We start from the raw sequence: 18731 nt of genomic DNA, 5'->3' as shown, positions 1-18731 counted from the left end.
TTGTCCTAGTTTTATAAACACAACCCAATGGCCTGTTTTATAAAGTTGCATATGTTTTGCTTGCATGAAAACACGGTTGGATAGCCACCCCTTGATTTGTGATAACCATTCCTTGACCACCTAGGTTAATGTCTGATTTTTGTTTGGACGTTAATCGATATTAGAATGCTTAGGACTTTACTCATAATACTATTTGATTTATAAAGAGAATGTGTGCGTATGGGAAGGGACAAAATGTGGATTTTCGAAAGATGAGTATGGGCGAGATGGACGGCATTTCTGTGCGATTTGCCGATTGGTGTGCTTATGCCTGTGTGGCAGGGCAAAGAAGGGAGATATCCATCTTGTCGCGTCTAAGGACCGAGTTGGTGTGTCATCTCACCTAACTCCATTATCGTGCAAACCACTCGACCGTTGAATGGGCAACGGCGTAGCATAAATCCCACTAGTTGGTGTGGTAGCCATCAGGAGAGCTGAGAGCAACGGGTGACTAAGGAAAAGGGATAAGCCCTGAGTGACTTATGCCCGGTTATACCTAAGTGAACGGTCAATGACCCCTTGGTGCAGCCCGTGATGGCTAGTCAGGCTTAGCTATGGTGGGTAATGGCTATGATGGGATCTACACCGACACGACGGTGCACGAGTTGTGGTATCCTACTTGTGGGTAAAGTTGCACACCTCTGCAGAGTTAAGAATCTATTCGAATAGTCCGTGCCCACGGTATTGGGCGAGTTACGGTGTGGTCACATAACTAGTGTTTCTTTGGGATGGGCTGGTGTGAGTTGTTTTGGAATTGTGTCCAGCAGATGTGCCGTGTGCTACGACGGACGGGGAGTCCGGTAGCAGTTTAAAAATTGGAAACTCCGTGTTACTTCTGGAATTGATTTTCATAAAGGTTTTCTTTAAAACAAACCCTTGCATAAAATATAGTTCTTCTGCAAATTAAACCATAACCTTATCCTTGATTTACCAAGGCATGTTATTCTGGTTTAACCCCTCCGTGGGTGTGGTTGGACTTGCTGAGTACGTTTGTACTCACCCCACTCTTACTTTTTACAGAAGAAGATCCAGACTTCGTGCCAGACGACGCCGAGTAGGGTTACCGTTCTACACCCAACCTTGCCTGTGGTACCGGCCCCATCGAGATGCCTCCACTGACGCAGTACTCTGAGCCCGTAGTAGACCCCATATGGTTTGCAGTCTGGTGTTATGTTGTAGCTTGGTTAATAATTATCATTATCTGTATCGAGTGTCCTCCAAGGTTTGTACGGTTTTGAACCATCTGATGTAATAAATGTGACATCAGCCTCCTGGGACTGGTGTTTTGTATCACATTTAAGTCTTCTCTTATGAGGGGACGCTTCATGGGGACGCGCAGGAGCGCCCCGCCAGCCAGGCGGAGGTGGAGACCCTCGTCCCCGAGCCCCCGAGGGCTAGGGTCGAGGGGTTCGCAGAGGAGGAGTCGGCGCCGAGGGCGCCGGTGGTGGAGGAAGCCCACGTCTCGGTGCCCGCAGAGGCCTAGGAAGAGGGTGTCGTTGCAGCGATGACGGCGCAGGCGGCGACGGAAAGCGTGATCCCAGAGGTGTAGTTGCCAGACAGCAGCGAGGAGTTCGGGGATTCGAGTGATATCGACCCCGCTGCTGCGGCGAGCGCCGCCGACAAGATCGCGGAGTTCACGTCAGCCTGCGCGGAGGTGCTCGACGTGGGGACATCCGAGGGGCCCCATCACAGGGCAATCGTCCAGTCCGGGGTCCCTCCGGAGTTTCTCCACGACGAGTGGGAGGAGGAGTCCGTCTGGCGGGCGCAGATCGAGGCAGGCTCTCAGATCCTGAACCACCTCGATCGCGCCCTGGAGCTCCATCGGACGACAGACTACCAGATCAGCCAGGTAAGCGACCCCTCCCCGAGAATCGTGCGTATTTGGCCTTGATTTTATTTGCTTTACCCACGCCTTTCCTTTTGCAGCAGCTGTGGGACATCTCGCGCAAGAAGAGCACCGAGATGACCCGGCTATACTCCTAGGTACGCTGGCTTGGGCAGTACAACGCTGACCTGGTGCACTAGAATGACGACGCTAACACGAAGATGACAGATCTGGAGGCGCGTTGGCAGGCGCTGGAGGAAGAGTTAGCGCGGACTGCCGATGAGCGCGACGTCCAGAGAGCTGCAGCAGAGCAGAAGGCTCAGGAAGCCGAGGCACAAACCGCCGAGCTGCAGCTCACTAGGATGGCTCTCGAGTAGAGGGAAGCCGAGCTCCAGCCCAAGGAGGCCGAGCTCCAAGGCAAGGAGGCCGAGCTCCAGCGCGAGAAGGCAACCGTTGCCACGCTCACCGAGACCCTCGAGGAGAAGGGCAAAGCCCTCGAGGAAAAGGAGGTGGCCCTCCGGAACACGGAGGCTACCCTCAAGGACAAGGAGAACTCCTTGTCTTCACTCGAGGAGGCCGCCCGAGTCCAGCGAGAAGAGGCGCAGAAGAACATTGCAGGTGAGTGCTCGAAATTTCAATGTTGTTGGATTCTAGTTTTTCGTAACTTATCTTTGTTCCCTTGATCAGAGCTGAGGCGGCAAGTAGGAGACGAAACTGCAGCGAAGGAGGCGATCAACACCGCGCTCATGGCGGCGCAGGCGGAGTACGCTGACCTGGAGCGAACCGCCGTGAGCGTGTGCCAGGAGCTCAAGGGGGAGGACGCCGTCTCTGGTAGCTTGGTGATCAGCCGCCTGCGAGCGCTGGGAGGCCAGATCGCTGAGCATTCCAAGAGCACCTTCCGCCTCGGTGTCCTGCGAGCTCTCGCCGTGGCCTCGACGCACTATATCATGGAACTCCAGAGGGTGTCGTCGGGGTACGTCGTCCCCAATGACGCCGATGCGGACGCTGCGTCAGCTATCATGGACGACGCCGACGCAGCCGCTGAGGAGTTTGCCACTGCCTTAGCCGAGAAGCTCGAAGCTGACATCCCCCCGATAGCTGAGTTCGATGCTGTTGCAGATCCACCGAGGGGGGATGATAACCTGTAGGGAAACTGGGCCTCAGAGCCCATGTAATGAATTAGTTCTTGTCATGATTTGTACTTTGTAATTGTATCTATGAATTTAAGAAATTCGTTATTTGTTAAATCGACAGTGTGGCCCATCGAGGCCTTGTGTATTCGAGCCTTCGTTTTCTCTACTCTACTTCTGTGTTCTCGTATGCGACTTAGATAAACTTCTGCGAGGAATTTCGCGTTCATAAGCAACATAGGCGTGGGGTGGTGAGGGGGGTGCCGTATCCCGGAGGCGTAGGCGGCCCCACGACTCGGCCGGCCCCGTACCGTAGTTGTTTACGCCTCGCGTCCGTTTTTTCCAAGTGTACGAGAAGCTTAGAGAAGGAAATTTTTCGAAAAAACGTTGGCGATTTTTGGGGACGTTCGGGGATTCCCCCCGTAGTAGCCCCCGGGGGAGGCTTGGCTTTGCCGAGGGTAAAGCCAAGTGTACCTCAGTGTTCGTGCGCATCCGTGCCCCCGAGGGTCCGGAAGATTCCCAAAAAATAAACAAGTAAAGCATACTCCTTTATTATTTCAGGAAATCGAAAATGCGAGTACAAACGATGTACAAATAGCTCGGAACTCTTAAGGATAGAAGCGACGTAGATGCTGTATGTTCCAAGCGTTGGTGAAGACTTTGCCGTTTTCGTTCACCAGTTTGTACGTGCCGGGCTTGAGTAACTCGGCGACGATGTATGGGCCTTCCCATGGTGGTGCGAGCTTGTGGCAGCCCCTGTTGTCTTGTCGAAACCTTAGCACCAAGTCCCCTTTGTTGAGGTCTCGGCACCGGATTTTCTGCGCTTGATATCTTCGCAAAGACTGCTGGTAGCGCGCAGAGTGTAGGAGTGCCACGTCTCGAGTCTCATCTACTTTATCCAGCGAGTCCTCACGGGCTCGCTGGTTCTGCTGCTCTTGATAGGCTTTGAGCCTTGGTGACCCGTACTCCAGGTCCGTAAGGAGTATGGCCTCGGCGCCATAGACGAGGAAGAACGGGATAAAGCCCATGGCTCTGCTTGGGGTAAAGCCCATCAGGCTCCAAATGACCGAGGGTAGCTCTGTGAACCATCTCCGGCCAAACTTGTTCAACTTATTGTAGATCCTTGGTTTCAGTCCTTGGAGGATCATGCCATTGGCACGCTCCACTTGCCCGTTCGTCTGTGGGTGCGCCACAGCCGACCAGTCCACACGTATGTGGAAGCTGTCGCAGAACGCCAAGAACTTCTTGCCTGTGAACTGGGTGCCGTTGTCGGTGATAATCGAGTTCGGGACCCCGAACCTGAAGATGATGTTGGTAAAGAACAGTACGGCTTGCTCGGATTTAATCTTGCCGATGGGTCGAGCCTCGATCCATTTGGAGAATTTGTCGACTGCCACCAGCAAGTGGGTGAAGCCCCCGGACGCCTTCTGCAGCGGACCGATGAGGTCCAGTCCCCACATGGCAAACGGCCACGTGATGGGGATGGTCTGTAGAGCATGGGCCGGGAGGTGTGTTTTTCGAGCATAGAACTGGCAACCCTCGCAGGTCCGCATGACGTCGGTGGCGTCGGCGACCGCGGTGGGCCAGTAAAAACCTTGCCGAAACGGGTTACCCACGAGGGTGCGAGGTGCGGCATGAGGACCGCAGGTGCTAGCGTGGATGTCACGGATCAGCTCCTTGCCCTCGGAGATGGGGATGCATCGCTGCAAGACGCCCAAGGGACTGTGCTTGTATAGCTTGTGGTCAATTAGGACGAAGGACTTGGCCCGCCTAGCGAGGCGCCGTGCCTGAGCGCGGTTCGAGGGTAGGACCCCTCGAATCATCCAGTCAAGGTACTGGGCGCAACAATCTTGCGAAGTGGGGGCCTCGTCGATCTCCATTGCTTCGGCCTCGTCCGTGGAGGAGGTCCCGAAGCCAACATCCATGGGCTCGGCCTCGTCCCCCGGGGGGTTCCCACCGGAGGGCCCGGCGGTTGAGGGGCTTGGCTCCGCCGGATCCTTGAATTCGACGGAGGGCTTGGTGACGTCGCGAGCAAAGATGTTCGGGGGGACGGTGGTCCGCCCCGACGCGATCTTGGCCAGTTCGTCGGCATCCTCGTTGTACTTGCGCGGGACGTGATTTAGTTCTAGGCCATCAAATTTGTCCTCGAGGCGGCGCACTGCTTTACAGTATGCCTCCATCTTCGGGTCGTGGCAACTAGACTCCTTCATTACTTGGTCGATGATGAGTTGAGAATCTCCGCGCACGTCGAGGCATTTGACGCCGAGCTCGATGGCGATGCGGAGGTCACTGAGGAGGGCCTCGTACTCCGCCATATTGTTAGACGCAGGGAAGTGCAAGCGTATCACGTACCGCATGTGATCTCCGAGGGGTGAGATGAAGAGGAGGCCGGCACCGGCGCCGGATTTCATCACCGACCCGTCGAAGTACATGGTCCAACATTCGGCCTGGATCTGTGGTGGGGGTAGCTGAGTGTCTGTCCACTCAGCCACAAAGTCAGCCAAGACTTGGGACTTGATCGCTTTGCGGGGGGCGTAGGTGAGAGTTTCTCCCATCAGCTCCACGGACCATTTGGAAATTCTACCATCAGCTTCCCTGTTGCGGACTATCTCTCCCAAAGGGAAGGACGAGACCACGGTGATGGGATGGGCTTCGAAGTAGTGGCGCAGCTTGCGCCGTGCCAAAACCACCACGTATAGCAGCTTCTGAATCTATGGATAGCGTGTCTTAGTTTCAGACAACACTTCGCTGATGTAGTACACCGGCTGTTGGACGGGCAGAGTATGGCCCTCCTCTTGTCTTTCGACAACGACCACCGCGCTGACCACTTGGGTCGTCGCGGCTACGTACAGATAGAGGGGCTCGCCATCCGCGGGTGGAGTGAGAATGGGGGCGTGAGTGAGTGATGCCTTCAGCCTGTTGAGGGCTTCTTGAGCATCGGGGGTCCACGTGAAGCACTCGGTCTTCCTCAGGAGTCGGTACAGGGGTAAGCCTTTCTCGCCGAGATGCGAGATGAACCGGCTGAGGGACGCTAGGCATCCCATGACCCTCTGTACCCCCTTTAGGTCTCGGATCGGTCTCATCCGAGTGATGGCCGAGACTTTGTTAGGGTTGGGTTCAATGCCCCGCCGGGAGACAATGAAGCCCAAGAGCATGCCTCGAGGGACTCCGAACACGCACTTCTCGGGATTGAGTCTTACCCCTTTAGCCCTTATGCAATCGAATGTGATCCTGAGATCGGCAACTAGGTTGTCCGCCTTCCTGGATTTTACAATGATGTCGTCGACATATGCCTCTACGTTCCGCCCGAGATGGTCCCCGAAAACATGGAGCATACACCACTGATATGTAGCTTCGGTGTTTCTGAGGCCAAAGGGCATCGTGACGTAGCAGTACATGCCGAAGGCGTGATAAAAGAAGTCGCGAGCTGGTCGGACTCTTTCATCTTAATTTGGTGGTAACCGGAGTAAGCATCAAGAAAGGATAAAATTTCACATCCTGCAGTTGAATCTACGATTTGATCAATGATGGCAAAGGAAAGGGAACCTTCGGACATACTTTATTTAAACTAGTGTAGTCTACGCACATCCGCCAACTCCCGTTCTTTTTCTTCACTAATACAGGATTAGCTAGCCACTCGGGATGGAATACTTCTTTGATGATGTACTTCCTGCCGGGGTCGAAGCGTAGTCGTGCTCGGGGTCAAAGCGTCCACCCCGTCGAGGGGTGTACTTCCTGCCGTTGATGATGTAGCGGGCATCGCCATCGCCGGCATGCCCGCACGTGTCGTGGAGTCGCTACCTTGTGGGAGCCTTTCCGATGCGGTCGTGCACCGAGGGTGCCTTCGCGTCGTGCACTACGGCTGCCTTTCCCTTCCCCCCTGGCGGAGTGTGCGCCGAGGCTTCGTGGTCCTGGCGTGCAGTCCCACCGGGCTGCTTCGGGGCTATCGAGCGCATACGAGACACAGAGCTCTCGGCCTGCTGCACAGCAGATTGCTCGATGAGCGCCTGTGCTTCGCGGCGCAGGTTGCGACCCGAAGTCGTCGACGGCTCGGGCATCGCTTGGAGTAGGTAGGCCGCAACGACGAGTTTTTCGCCGGCTATTTTCAATTCCGGAAGTTTGTCGACGTTGTCAACTGCAAGGATCCGCTCCCGGGCAACGCTTGCCGCCGCCTGGGCATGTGCGCCATCCGTGGTGCGCTGTTGCTCGAGTTCGGTGCATAGCTCATGAGTCTGCTGACGCTGCTCGTCGAGCTTGGCTCGAAGCTCCTTGAGCTGCGCCAGCTGTGTCTGCCGCGCCGCCGAGCTCGACGAAGAAGAACGGGCCGCAGGTGGCGCCACCGGTTGGTTCGCCTGCGCGTCTGTCCCTCCATTCCCGTCGTCACCCGGAGCGTTGTGCTCTTGCCCGTCCGCGAGCTGGACCATGAAGCACTCCCGAACAGGATCGTAACCCCCCTCGCTGGAGTCCTCGGAGCAGGTGAGGCAGTAAGCCGTCGCCAGCTGGAACGAGCGGAAAGTGTCGGGGTCGCGGACCCCGGAGTAGTTCTCGGCCTCCTCGGCCGTGAAGTTGTCCATGAAGAAGTTGATGTCGTCGGCGATCGAGCTCGCCGTCTCGGGGTAGGAGTCATTTGGAGATGATGCGATAAGGCTGCGGATCGTCAGGAGATGATGACCCGGCAAATCCTCGTACTCGGCAAAGTTGGTGCTGGATGAAGAAGCGTAGGACGCAGTGTTGCGCATCCCGATGGGGAAGGGCGACGCCGCAGTCGCACCACCCTGGGAGGCACCAGGGCTGCAGTCGATGATGGTGCCGGCGCTGCTGACGCCGAAGCTCATGATGACGAAGCGGTGGCCCCATCGGCCGCGATGCTGAGCCGTGACATGGCAACCTCAACCCACATGGGGGAGATGAGGCGCGCCGCTCTGTGCGCGCTTGTCGCGAATGCTAGCCCAAGCGCCTGTTGCGCCGGGCTGGTAAAGTCGGAGTGTCCGGGTTGCGTCTAGGCGAGAGGAGCTCCATGAGGTAACCGTTGCCGGTTGCTCTGAACTTGAGACTCCCGAACCAGATCACGTATCCTGCTGGGAGCGGATCCAAGACGCCCATGGGGAATGGGTTAGATCTGCTCGCCATCCCTGGAGATCAAATGGGAACAAAAGAGAAAACATCACGCAGCGAGCCCCTACCTGGCGCACCAACTGTCGGTGTCCTGACTCGGCGGTCCGGATCCCAACTAGTAATGCTGCGTGTTTCCTCGTCCCAGATGTTGATGCAAGAGGCAACACAGTAACGCACGGGTTTATCCTGGTTCCGGCCACAGGGCCGTACGTTCAGCAAAGGGGGTGTGCGAGGGCATTGTATTATCTTGCACCGGAGGTGCCTGTAGTAGGGGGTACAGGCGAGGCGAGAGAGGGAGGGAAGCTCCCAAGTCTCTGCTAGAGGAGAAGTTGATTGAGGCGAGTGCCAATATCGGGTGCTGAGTGTTGTGTTCTATCGAGTGGTCGGATTGCGTGACGATGATCGCGAACGTCCCCTTTCAAGGAAGCACGCCTCCTCCTTTTATAGTCACAAGGAGGGATGGTGTACATGCGCAGGGGAACGTGGAAGTCGTCGGTTTCCCCCGAATCGCGGGGGTGCAGTGGTCGAGCACTGTGGAAAGTACACTGTGGGGCATGACGTCGGGCGTGGTAGTTGTCTTGGGTATCGTCCTTGTCTTGCGGAGATCGCGCCGGCGTCTTGCCTGCCCCAGCAGTCAGCGTGGTCGTCGCTGTAGGGTGTACAGTTCTCCAGATGTGGCGTGGTGGCGCTCCATGAGCCATGCAGGTCAGGGTCTTGCGTATATATGTGCGCCAGCGGTGATGGGGCGCGTGGCGGTCCCGGACCCCCCTGAACGGAGTGCTGGCGCGTGCACCAAGGAGGTCCGGGAGTCACGTGGAGATCCCGGACCCCTCAAGGGGGGAGGTCCGGGCCTCCGGCTGCTAGCGCTGAGCGTCCCTCCTTGAGGGGCACGTGGCGACGCCGGACCCCTTCCCGAGCAGGGGGCCGGCCCGGGGCCATACGTGTGGTGAAGTGGAGTCCGGACAGCCGGAGTTGGTAGAATAGTAACAGGAACTGTGCCGATCACGTCTCGTCCCGCGTCGCAGGTTCCACAGTGCTGCCACAGCGTCCGGGATGGCGGAGCAGTGACCGGAGTTGGAGGACGGGACTCCGGTCACACCCACTGTGGGGAATGGCGGCCTGACGCCGTTTGTCTGCGCTGTGGAGGAGTGGTTGGCATTTAATGCCTCCGTACGACGGGCGGGTGAGCGGAAGGGCCGTTTGTCCTTTACGTCGACGGGTGGCCTCGAGTGAGGCGGAGATGATTTGTCCTGCTCGAGGGCAGGTTCGCTACCCTCGAGCAAGGCGGAGATGTTTCGCCCGCTCGAGGGTAGGTTCGCTACCCTCGAGCGAGGCGGAGATGCGGGGCGCAGTCGAGGGTCTCGATGGGAGCCCTCGAGCGAGGCGGAGATCATCCCGCAGGTCCGAGGGGGGTGTGGATGGGCCGCGTGCTGGTCTTCTTTGAGTCCCTTTCTTTCTTCCAGATTGGGAATGAGGCTGTGGGTCTTCGTGGGCTCAGTTGCCTAATATGTGTTTTGCGTTTTTAGGGTGGTCTTAGAACCCCGATTAGGGTATCCCTAATCGCGGTACACGACAAACCCGAAGGCAAGCCCCGGTGCACATCCTACTATTTTAAATTATGTCACCTATATATGTCTCTAATATTTGTGCATTAGGTTTAGGAATTGTTTGAAACCTTAGTTGCATGATTCCTAGGTTTTTCTGGGCCTTATACTAGTATGAATAGGCCGTTAGCATAGCTATGCTTAATAGGGCTCGATAGAAGTCGAGTGATAATTCTGTCACTCGCGAGATATAGGATGTCTTTGTATTACAATATATGAATCATTATATTCAAGATGGAAGGTATGGGTTGGGAGACCGGATGGGGGAATGTGTAGCCCCATCTGGGTTGATTAAGGACCGTTCCGTTGTTGGCTGTGCTGATTGGGGATTGAACTGTACTAACCGCATACCAGGAGTAGGAGGTAGTCGAAACCGGTAAGCCGAGTAATGCTTCGCTTCGAAAGTACAGGAACCCGCACCCAACTCCTGGGGTGGTCGAGTAGTCGCGGAGAGTTGGGGATGCATATGTTTACTTTTGGTGGTCTCACGTTGAGCTCGGTTGACCATATGTCGTTGGGCTGGTTCCTGTAGTTCGAGGCGGGGAGGGGAAAAGTTGGTGCGTGGGATCCGACGGGGCTTTTGCGTGCCGTGTTGGTTAGGTCCACCTTGCAAGGTTAAATCGGATCGATTCGCCGTGTCTCGCGGTCATGAGAGCCTTGATCTCTTGGTCACATCGTAGCAAGGAAATGAATTAAAAGAGATGACATGCGGGCTGATATTATCTAATTATTGATTTGTTCACCATGATTGCTGTAGATTTGCAAATCATAGAGGATTAGTAAATTGATTACTTTATATTGAAGCTAAAATGTGGAAAAATAAGGACTCACTTGTAATTGCTTCTTTTCCGCAAAACCAACTCCTAGCCAAAAAGCTTGCATGTCTAGAATATGTGGGCTAAGTATACCCAATAGACGGATAAGTCTTGCTGAGTATTAGTATACTCAGGGTTTGTTGCCACAATTCTTTCAGGACACCCAGACGTTGACTTCTGCCCCTGCTGTGTCAAGCTCATCCGCCGGGATGCAGAGGGGTGGAAGGTGGTGGAGCGAGGCCCTTAGATTAGGGGATTGTCGGGTTGTACTCTTGAGGGCAGAGTGTTCAGCTTTTCTGTTTTGCGCAGACCGGTCTGACCGGTGGTGTCGGCAGGGTAGTGCCGACCGGTCCAGCCGGTTGGGTGTACCGGTCTGTCCGGTCATGATTAATCAGGGCTTTTGCAGGCTAGTGTAGTTGTAGGATCTAGTCTATTCGAACTTCAGTACATCGTTTGTAAAGTTTGTAAATTATGCAACTCTTGTAAATTATATGTATATTTGAACTCGGGTTGTAAAACTTAATGTTTTGTACTCATATGGTGTTTGTATTTTTAAGTATTATGATGTGCTTGTACCATCTGCGCCCTCCTTGGTGTGGGACTACTGGTGATGTTTTGATCGGGCCGTGGGTTGAGAAAGGATCGCCAAATTAAATCATTAAGTGAATGTGACTAATGTGTTTAAATAACGGCCATTACGCTTAATTAAAGTTTTAATTTGGCGGTTCCGTCACAAACACGGTGAAAATAAGTTGGGTATAAAAGATCTGCGGAAATCGTCGGGGTCAGCCAACCCCTACACCACCACGTAGCTCCGCCCCTGTTACGTTCGAATCTCTTTTATAGCTGACGAGACGAAATGCCACGTCCTCTTCAACTATTTGTTTTTGAGGGGTCAACCGAGGGGGAGAGAATCCCCCACCTGATTTCATTTTCTATTTTCAATAGTGGCCCTGAAATGACCAGAGAGTTTTAGGAGTTACAATTTCTAGGACGAAATGCAACGTCCTCTTCAATTATTTGCCTTTGTCGTTTATCCGAAGCGAACGGTCTTCTACTCTTCTTCCTCAGCTCTAGCGGCCATGGCGCTAACATGCATGTCGTCGTGGTGTGTTCTGCACAAACACCATCCAACCGACGACGCTGCACCCCTCGCGGGCATCACCTTTTTTTTTTCTCGCCGCTTCACAAACACAAGCTTGCCTGCTAGAGTTGGATATCATACGATGAACTCAGCGAGATTCATATAGCACACACCCTACGCGCAATTTTTTTTTGAAAGAAACTACGGCAAGCCCTGGGTTGCCTGAACTTTATTAATTCTAAGACAGATTAATTAAAAATACTACAGAGATTACATGTAGATTCAGAGAAAGCTGCCCTACGTGCAAATGGCTAGCAAAGTAGCAAACAAATCGAGTGGCCGAGCCTCCCGGAATTCTGAAGCGAAACATCATCACACACCAGTATACCACACAGTAGGAACCTTCCGTTCATCCTGCACAACTCTGAACTTTTTTTTTTGGGCCGAATGCACAACTCTGAACTTACTCCTGATGAGTCATCAGCCCAACGGCAGCGCGCGTTAATCACGGACACGCAGCGCGCGTTAATCACGGACACCGAGCCGATCTGAGCCGTCAACCTGCTACGACGGTTCAAACAAACGGCCTCGATTCGAGATCAAATTCCACCGACCAAACGCATCCACCTGGCAGCAAGTCCTCCTTCCTATATAGTAGCGAGACATTGCCGATCCATCCGCATCCAGCAGCCGAATCCACCCCTAAACCCTAACCGCTCCTCTCCGATCCCATCCCATCCGATCGATCCCCTCCTTGCCATGGCGCCAGCCCTCCTCGGCCCTCCCGTGATCCGCGGTGCCCGCCCGACGCTCGCGGCCGCCGACGCCGACGCCGAGGCCCCCGCGTCCCACCCCTTCCTCGACCTCCTCGACGCCGGCTTCAACGACGACGCGCCCGCCAAGGCGGGGCTGCCGCCCAACAAGACGCGCACCGAGAACGGCTCCGCCACCTACGCGGCCTCCGGCAACCCCTGCCTGGACCTCTTCTTCCAGGTGGTCCCGGGCACCCCGCCGGACCGCGTGCGGGGGCTCGTGGCGGCGGCCTGGGCGAGCGACCCGCTCACGGCGCTCCGGCTCGTCGCCAACCTCCGCGGCGTGCGCGGCACGGGCAAGTCCGACCGCGACGGGTTCTACGCCGCCGCGCTCTGGGTGCACGGCCGCCACCCGCGCACGCTCGCCTGCAACGTCCCGGCCCTTGCGGAGTTCGGCTACCTCAAGGACTTCCCCGAGCTACTCTACCGCCTCGTCCACGGCGCCGACGTCCGCGCGGTCGCCAGGGCCAGGGCCGACGCCGAGAAGGGCCGCAGGGCCTTCAAGGTCCGCGTCGCGCAGCTGGCCAATCGGAGGCGGCGCCGCGCCGGCGAGTTGCTCCAGGCCGCGCCGCCGGCCCCGTCCGCGCCCACGCCCGCCGCCCTGTCCGCGCCCACGCTCGCCGACTACGTGGCCGCCGCGCTCACCACCACCAGGAAGACCATGTCCAAGCGAGGCAGGAAGGCGGCCGCCGTGGCCCCGGTGGAGACCGACGAGCCTGAGCAGGCGATGGAGGTGGAGCAGCAGAGGCCCGAGGCGATGGAGGTGGATCTGGATCAGAAGACGCCGCTGCAGGAGGCGGCGGATCAAGACGCGGTGCCATCGCCAATGAAGGAGGAGGTGGCCGCGACCGCGACTGCGACGAAGAAGAAGGTCACCAAGAAGGTGCTGAAGGTGGCCAAGCTCGCCGTGCAGTCGCTGGAGATGTACTACGGCGACCGCGCCTACCGCTTCCTGTTCGACTGCGTGGCCGACTTCTTCGCCGACCTCCTCGCCTCCGACCTCAAGCAGCTCGCGCCCGGCGGCAAGAAGAGGAAGATCGGGCTCGCGGCCAAGTGGTGCCCCACGCCGGGCTCGTCGTTCGACCGCTCGACGCTGCTCTGCGAGGCCATCGCCCGCCGCCTCTTCCCGCGCGACTCCACCCCCGACTACGTGGGCCTGTCAGAGGAGCACTACTCCTACCAGGTGCTCCACCGTCTCCGCCGCGAGGTGCTGGTGCCGCTGCGCAAGGTCCTCGAGCTCCCCGAGGTGTACATGAGCGCCCAGCGGTGGTCCGAGCTGCCCTACACCCGCGTCGCCTCGGTGGCCATGAGGCGCTACAAGGCCCTGTTCAAGAAGCACGACGACGTGCGCTTCGGCAAGTACCTCGAGGACGTGGCGGCGGGCAAGGCCAAGATCGCGGCCGGCGCGCTCCTGCCCCACGAGATCGCCGCCGCGGCCTACCGCGGCGAGAAGGACGACGTGTCGGAGCTGCAGTGGCGCCGCATGGTGGACGACCTCCGCAAGAAGGGCTCGCTGAGCAACTGCATCGCCGTCTGCGACGTGTCCGGGAGCATGAGCGGCACGCCGATGGAGGTGTGCGTCGCGCTGGGCTTGCTCATCTCGGAGCTCAGCGAGAAGCCGTGGGCGGGTAGGGTGATCACCTTCAGCCACAGTCCGGAGATCCACATGATCAAAGGGAAAACCCTCCAGGAGAAGCTGAGGTTCGTGCAGCGGATGGATTGGGGATATAACACCAACTTCCAGGCGGTCTTCGACCGCATCCTCCGCACGGCGGTGGACGCCCAGCTGCCACGGGAGAAGATGATCAGGACCGTGTTCGTGTTCAGCGACATGGAGTTCGACCAAGCATCGGCGAACCGGTGGGAGACTGACTACGAGGCCATCTGCCGCAAGTTCCAGGACGCCGGGTACGGCGACGTGGTGCCACAGATCGTGTTCTGGAACCTGCGGGACTCGCGCTCCACGCCCGTGACGTCGACGCAGCCAGGGGTCGCCATGGTGAGCGGGTTCTCCAAGAACTTCGTCAAGCTCTTCTTGGAGAACGACGGCGTGGTGAACCCGGAGGCTGTCATGAATGCAGCGATCGCCGGCGAGGAGTACCAGAAGCTTGCCGTGTTTGATTGATCAAAGCCGTGAGGGCTGCTCCTGGATAGTCTGAATTCCGTGCGTCAATGTTCTGCATAAATCCGATGTATGCACCAATTAATGCCGGATAGGTGATGATTAGCATTTTCGTTCTGAACTGCTCTTAGAGCCTCTGTTTGCCCTTTCTCCAGTTCAATTAGGTGCTTCGTGAAACTAAAATTGTTTCTCATTTGTTCTTGTGCAAGCATGATCGATCCTGCCAGCAGCTGCCGCAACAAGGTTGGCCCAACTTTTGCATTTGCTACCTGCCTTACTCGTGCAACATTCTTGCTGGAACTGGTCAATCGTCAATACATATAGTTCCCTCTTACTCAAGGGCCATACTAGTAAGAGCAACTCCAAGAGACTCTCTATCCATCCCAATTATGAGGAATAGAGATTTTGATAGAAAAATACTTTCCAAGACCTTTTCTAAATGGTTACCCAAATATAGCTATTATCTATTCCGGATTTCTCGCTAGCCAAAGATAGATAGCGAAATGACTCTCTAGAGTGTAAACAAGATATAGAAAAGTTGTTGGAGAGTGAAAATATATAGAAAACGATTTTTACGTAGATGACTCTCTAAATGATGATTTAGAGAGTGAAATTTAGAAAGACTCTTGAAGATACTCTAAGTTTGTCTGTGGGCAGATATAGTAGCCAAAATTCGTCTAATTTAATACCACTTGATTTTAATCCGATGGCTTGTATTGATCCAGCTTCGAGTATACACCTTCCTAACCCTACCTCCCTCAACCTTCTGCGATATGTACAAGATCAAAACAAACTCAGAAGGGCATAGATATTGTAAATATGAGTGGACTTACAACCGGAGAGTGATGTTCAGATGGAGTGCCTGACTATTTTTCTCATGTGCAGATGTGTCACTGACAAATCTTTTTAGCAATAGTGTCATGGATTCTTGGGCCACTCATGACATCTCCAGAAGTGATTGCTATATGTACGTCTGCACAAAACAGAGAAGTTACCCGAAGCTCTCTTATGCTATTAGCTTAACGACTAATGCTTACTCTCAGTAGTTCCTTGCTCTTGATGTTAGCATTCTTTGATTTGTGTCTTTTACTGTCATCAGGATGCACCAGAGCACAGCGTGTTGCAGTGGAGTTTTTTTTTTTGATGGTCACCGGGGGGGGGGGGGGAGAGCATCCCCCACCTGAATTTTGATTAACGGGCTTTTTGCAAGCCAAAAGTTTTACACTTGGTCTTCAGCAAATTTAGAGAAAAACAGGGGGCCAAAAAACTGGAAAGGGATTACATATTCGAAAAGAGAAAACACCAGGCTTCGTTCACTGCGTAGTCTGCTGACTTCCACCTATAGCTCCATTCTCGAGCATCAGTTTTGCAGGCACACCAGAGTCTCTCATGCGAAGGGGGGAGGCTGTTGAACACCACCTCGTTGCGGTGCTTCCACAGGTTCCAGCATACTAGCAGAAGAAAGCTGTCGTAGTGCTTGGCCGGGATTGTTGCTGGGCGCGGCACCTTCCAGACTTCCTGCACGGCGCACCCTTGAGTATCCACGCCTAGTTTGCTCCAAGCCTGAGCTGCAAAGGAACATGTCAGGAAGAGATGATCTTTGCAGTGGAGTTTATAATGCCGGAATCAGAAGCTGCATTCATGTATGGAGATACAATCTTGGCTAGGAAGTCTCAGTGTCTCATGGTACTATTTTAATTTCCATCCTGATTCAATATTACTTTCATCATGTGAGGCAACCTAATAACACTAATATGTTATAATTAGTGTCCTGCATTGGTTATGTTCGATCGCCATCCTGTTGTACTCAACAACATAAATGGTAGGAGTCCGTCCCATGGTCTGTGTTTGTGCTGTTTCGAAAAATATGGAAGTTGTTTTAATACTGTGTGTAGTTAAATTGACGGAAACCAATTTGTTTAAAGAACAAATAAGTCTTATACGCTTTCACAAAAAAAAGTCTTATACGCATCTGAAATGTAGAAGAAACCAATAGTAGAATCAGGCTTCCATTCTCCATTTCATATGAAATCAAGAATTCAGAAAAGCATGACCATATAGCAATTTCTAGATTTCAGAAAGTATGGCCATATAGCTACACTACCGGAATCGGCAGCTTTGCCGAGTGCCAGGGACACTCGGCAAAGCCCCAAAAACACCCGGCGAAGGCTTTGCCGAGTGTAGCGCTCGGCGAAACGCACTCGGCAAAAACATCTTTGCCGAGTGTTTTCTATCGCACACTCGGTGAAAACTTTGTTAAGTGCTATATCTAACACTCGGCAAAGATTTTCGAAAAAAATAATAAAAAAAGCACGACGCTCTTGGTCGACACTGCCATGCTGCCTCCGCTGCAGCCAGCCCCTCGCCTTGACCGCCGCGGCTGCTGCGCAGGCCGGCCGCGCGCCCCCTCGTCGTGGCCGCTGCGTAGGAGCTCCGTGCACCACCGGACCACCGGAGAGACAGGAGGGAGAGGAGCTCCGTGAGCCTTGCGCCGCCGCCGCCGGAGGAAAGCGGCCGGGCCCCGCGCGCCGCCGCCGCTGGAGGAAGGGGGCCGGGCCCAGAGCGCCGCCACCGCCGGAGGAAGAGGGCCGAGCCCCGCGCGCCGCCGCCACTGGAGGGCACCTGGTACTGGTGAGTGTTAAGGCCGCGGAGCTGCTGGTGCTGCCATCTCCCGGCAACGAAGAGGGCGCTGGAGGGAGAGATAGGAAGGAGGCAAGGAGCTCACGCGGTGGCCATGGCGGGCAGCGGTGCCGAGCGTAGGTGGCATGGACGGAGGCGTGGTGGCGATGGCGTGGCGGCGTGCGGCGTGGAGGAGGCAGGCCGGCAGCGGCGTGGAGGCAGCGCACGGCGTGAAGCTTCTGTGGTGTGGGTGTGTTGTGTGGGGGGCATGGGTGGTGTGAGCAGCGCTTAAGAAAGGAGGAAGAAAGTTTGCCGAGTGTTGTGATCTAGCACTCGGCAATTAATAGCTTTACGAGTGCTTGATCACAGCACTCAGCACTCGGCAAGCTTTCTTTTATTTTTTTTCCTTTCCATTCGTTTACCAAACGTGTTTTACAAGAATTTGGAGGGCAGTGAAAGAAGTTTTTTTTAATTTGGTATAGTATATTAACAAAGAGAACAGTTGTTTGCCGACGGGCACGTGCTAATTTTTTTGCCTGAGTGTAGTTGTTTGCCGAGTGTTTTGTGGTTGTTTGCCGAGTGCATTATGTCCGGCACTCGGCAAATTGGACATTTTGCCGAGTGTTTTTTCTTTGCCGAGTGTTTTCTTTTTTACACTCGGCAAATCAGTTGTTTGCCGAGTGCCTGATGGAATGCACTCGGCAAACTGTTAAGCACTCGGCAAACCAGGGGTTTCTGGTAGTGATGTGGTCTTGTTTAAGCCTTTTTTTTGAGACCTTATTTAAGCCTTATAATGGGTTAGTACCCATATATTTTTCTATTGAAGTGCCCAATTTACTCACCAAGAGCCATATTGATAATCAGCAGCTTAGAGAGTATGCACCCAAAAATTTGTTAAATTAACAATGCTGCAGCACTATATAAGTATGTAACAAAGCAAGAATGATTGGTAAACTAGTGATTGGCGCGCGCTCATGCGCTATATGTTGCTGGCAGGAGAAAATTGCAAAAATAAGACTTCAAACAATGTGCTTCTCAATTATAGGACACCAAACATAGAGTTCGCCAAATTGACCCTTGAAACATCATTCCTTTGCTATGTATGACATTTGACACTTTTAATCCATTTGCTAATCTAAAACACATGTATTTTGGCGGCGGGCGGCGGAGCGTCGGCGGCTGGCGGCGGCGTGCTCCCGCGCGGAGCAGCAGCGGAGCATCAGTGCGCGGGCGGCGGTGCGCTCCCACGCGGAGCAGCGGCGGTGCGCGCCCCAGTGGAGCAGCGACGGCAGGGCAGCGCGCGGTGGCAGGGTAGGAGAGGGCCGACGCGTGGGGCAGGAGAGGGCCGGCGGCGCTGTGCGAGTGCGGCGGCACGGGTCGGCGTGGGTTGCGGCGGGGGCAGGGGAGGGAGCGCGGGTGAGAGAGGGGGTGAGGGTTTGGGTTTGGGTGTATTGATCCAACGGTTATAGATGGTTGCACGAATCTCAAACACTGGAAGGTGAGTAAGAAAAAATCTACCGGAAGATATATAGGATCCACGGGTCAGAGCGGGTGTCCCTATATAAC

General features: G+C 55.0%; 1 protein-coding gene across 1 annotated transcript; it reads left to right on the top strand.

Moving 5' to 3' along the window:
- The first annotated feature begins 12371 nt into the window (after positions 1-12371).
- Positions 12372-14549, top strand: LOC120702212. The gene is made up of 2 exons (XM_039985942.1): positions 12372-12976; positions 13079-14549. The coding sequence occupies exons 1-2, from the start codon at positions 12372-12374 to the stop codon at positions 14547-14549; spliced, it is 2076 nt and encodes a 691-aa protein (XP_039841876.1).
- Positions 14550-18731: the final 4182 nt, after the last annotated feature.

Source organism: Panicum virgatum, chromosome 4K, assembly GCF_016808335.1.
Source record: "Panicum virgatum strain AP13 chromosome 4K, P.virgatum_v5, whole genome shotgun sequence".
Classification (NCBI taxonomy): Eukaryota; Viridiplantae; Streptophyta; class Magnoliopsida; order Poales; family Poaceae; genus Panicum; species Panicum virgatum.
Note: the sequence above shows the minus strand (reverse complement) of the source record. Positions and strands in the feature narration are given on the sequence as shown.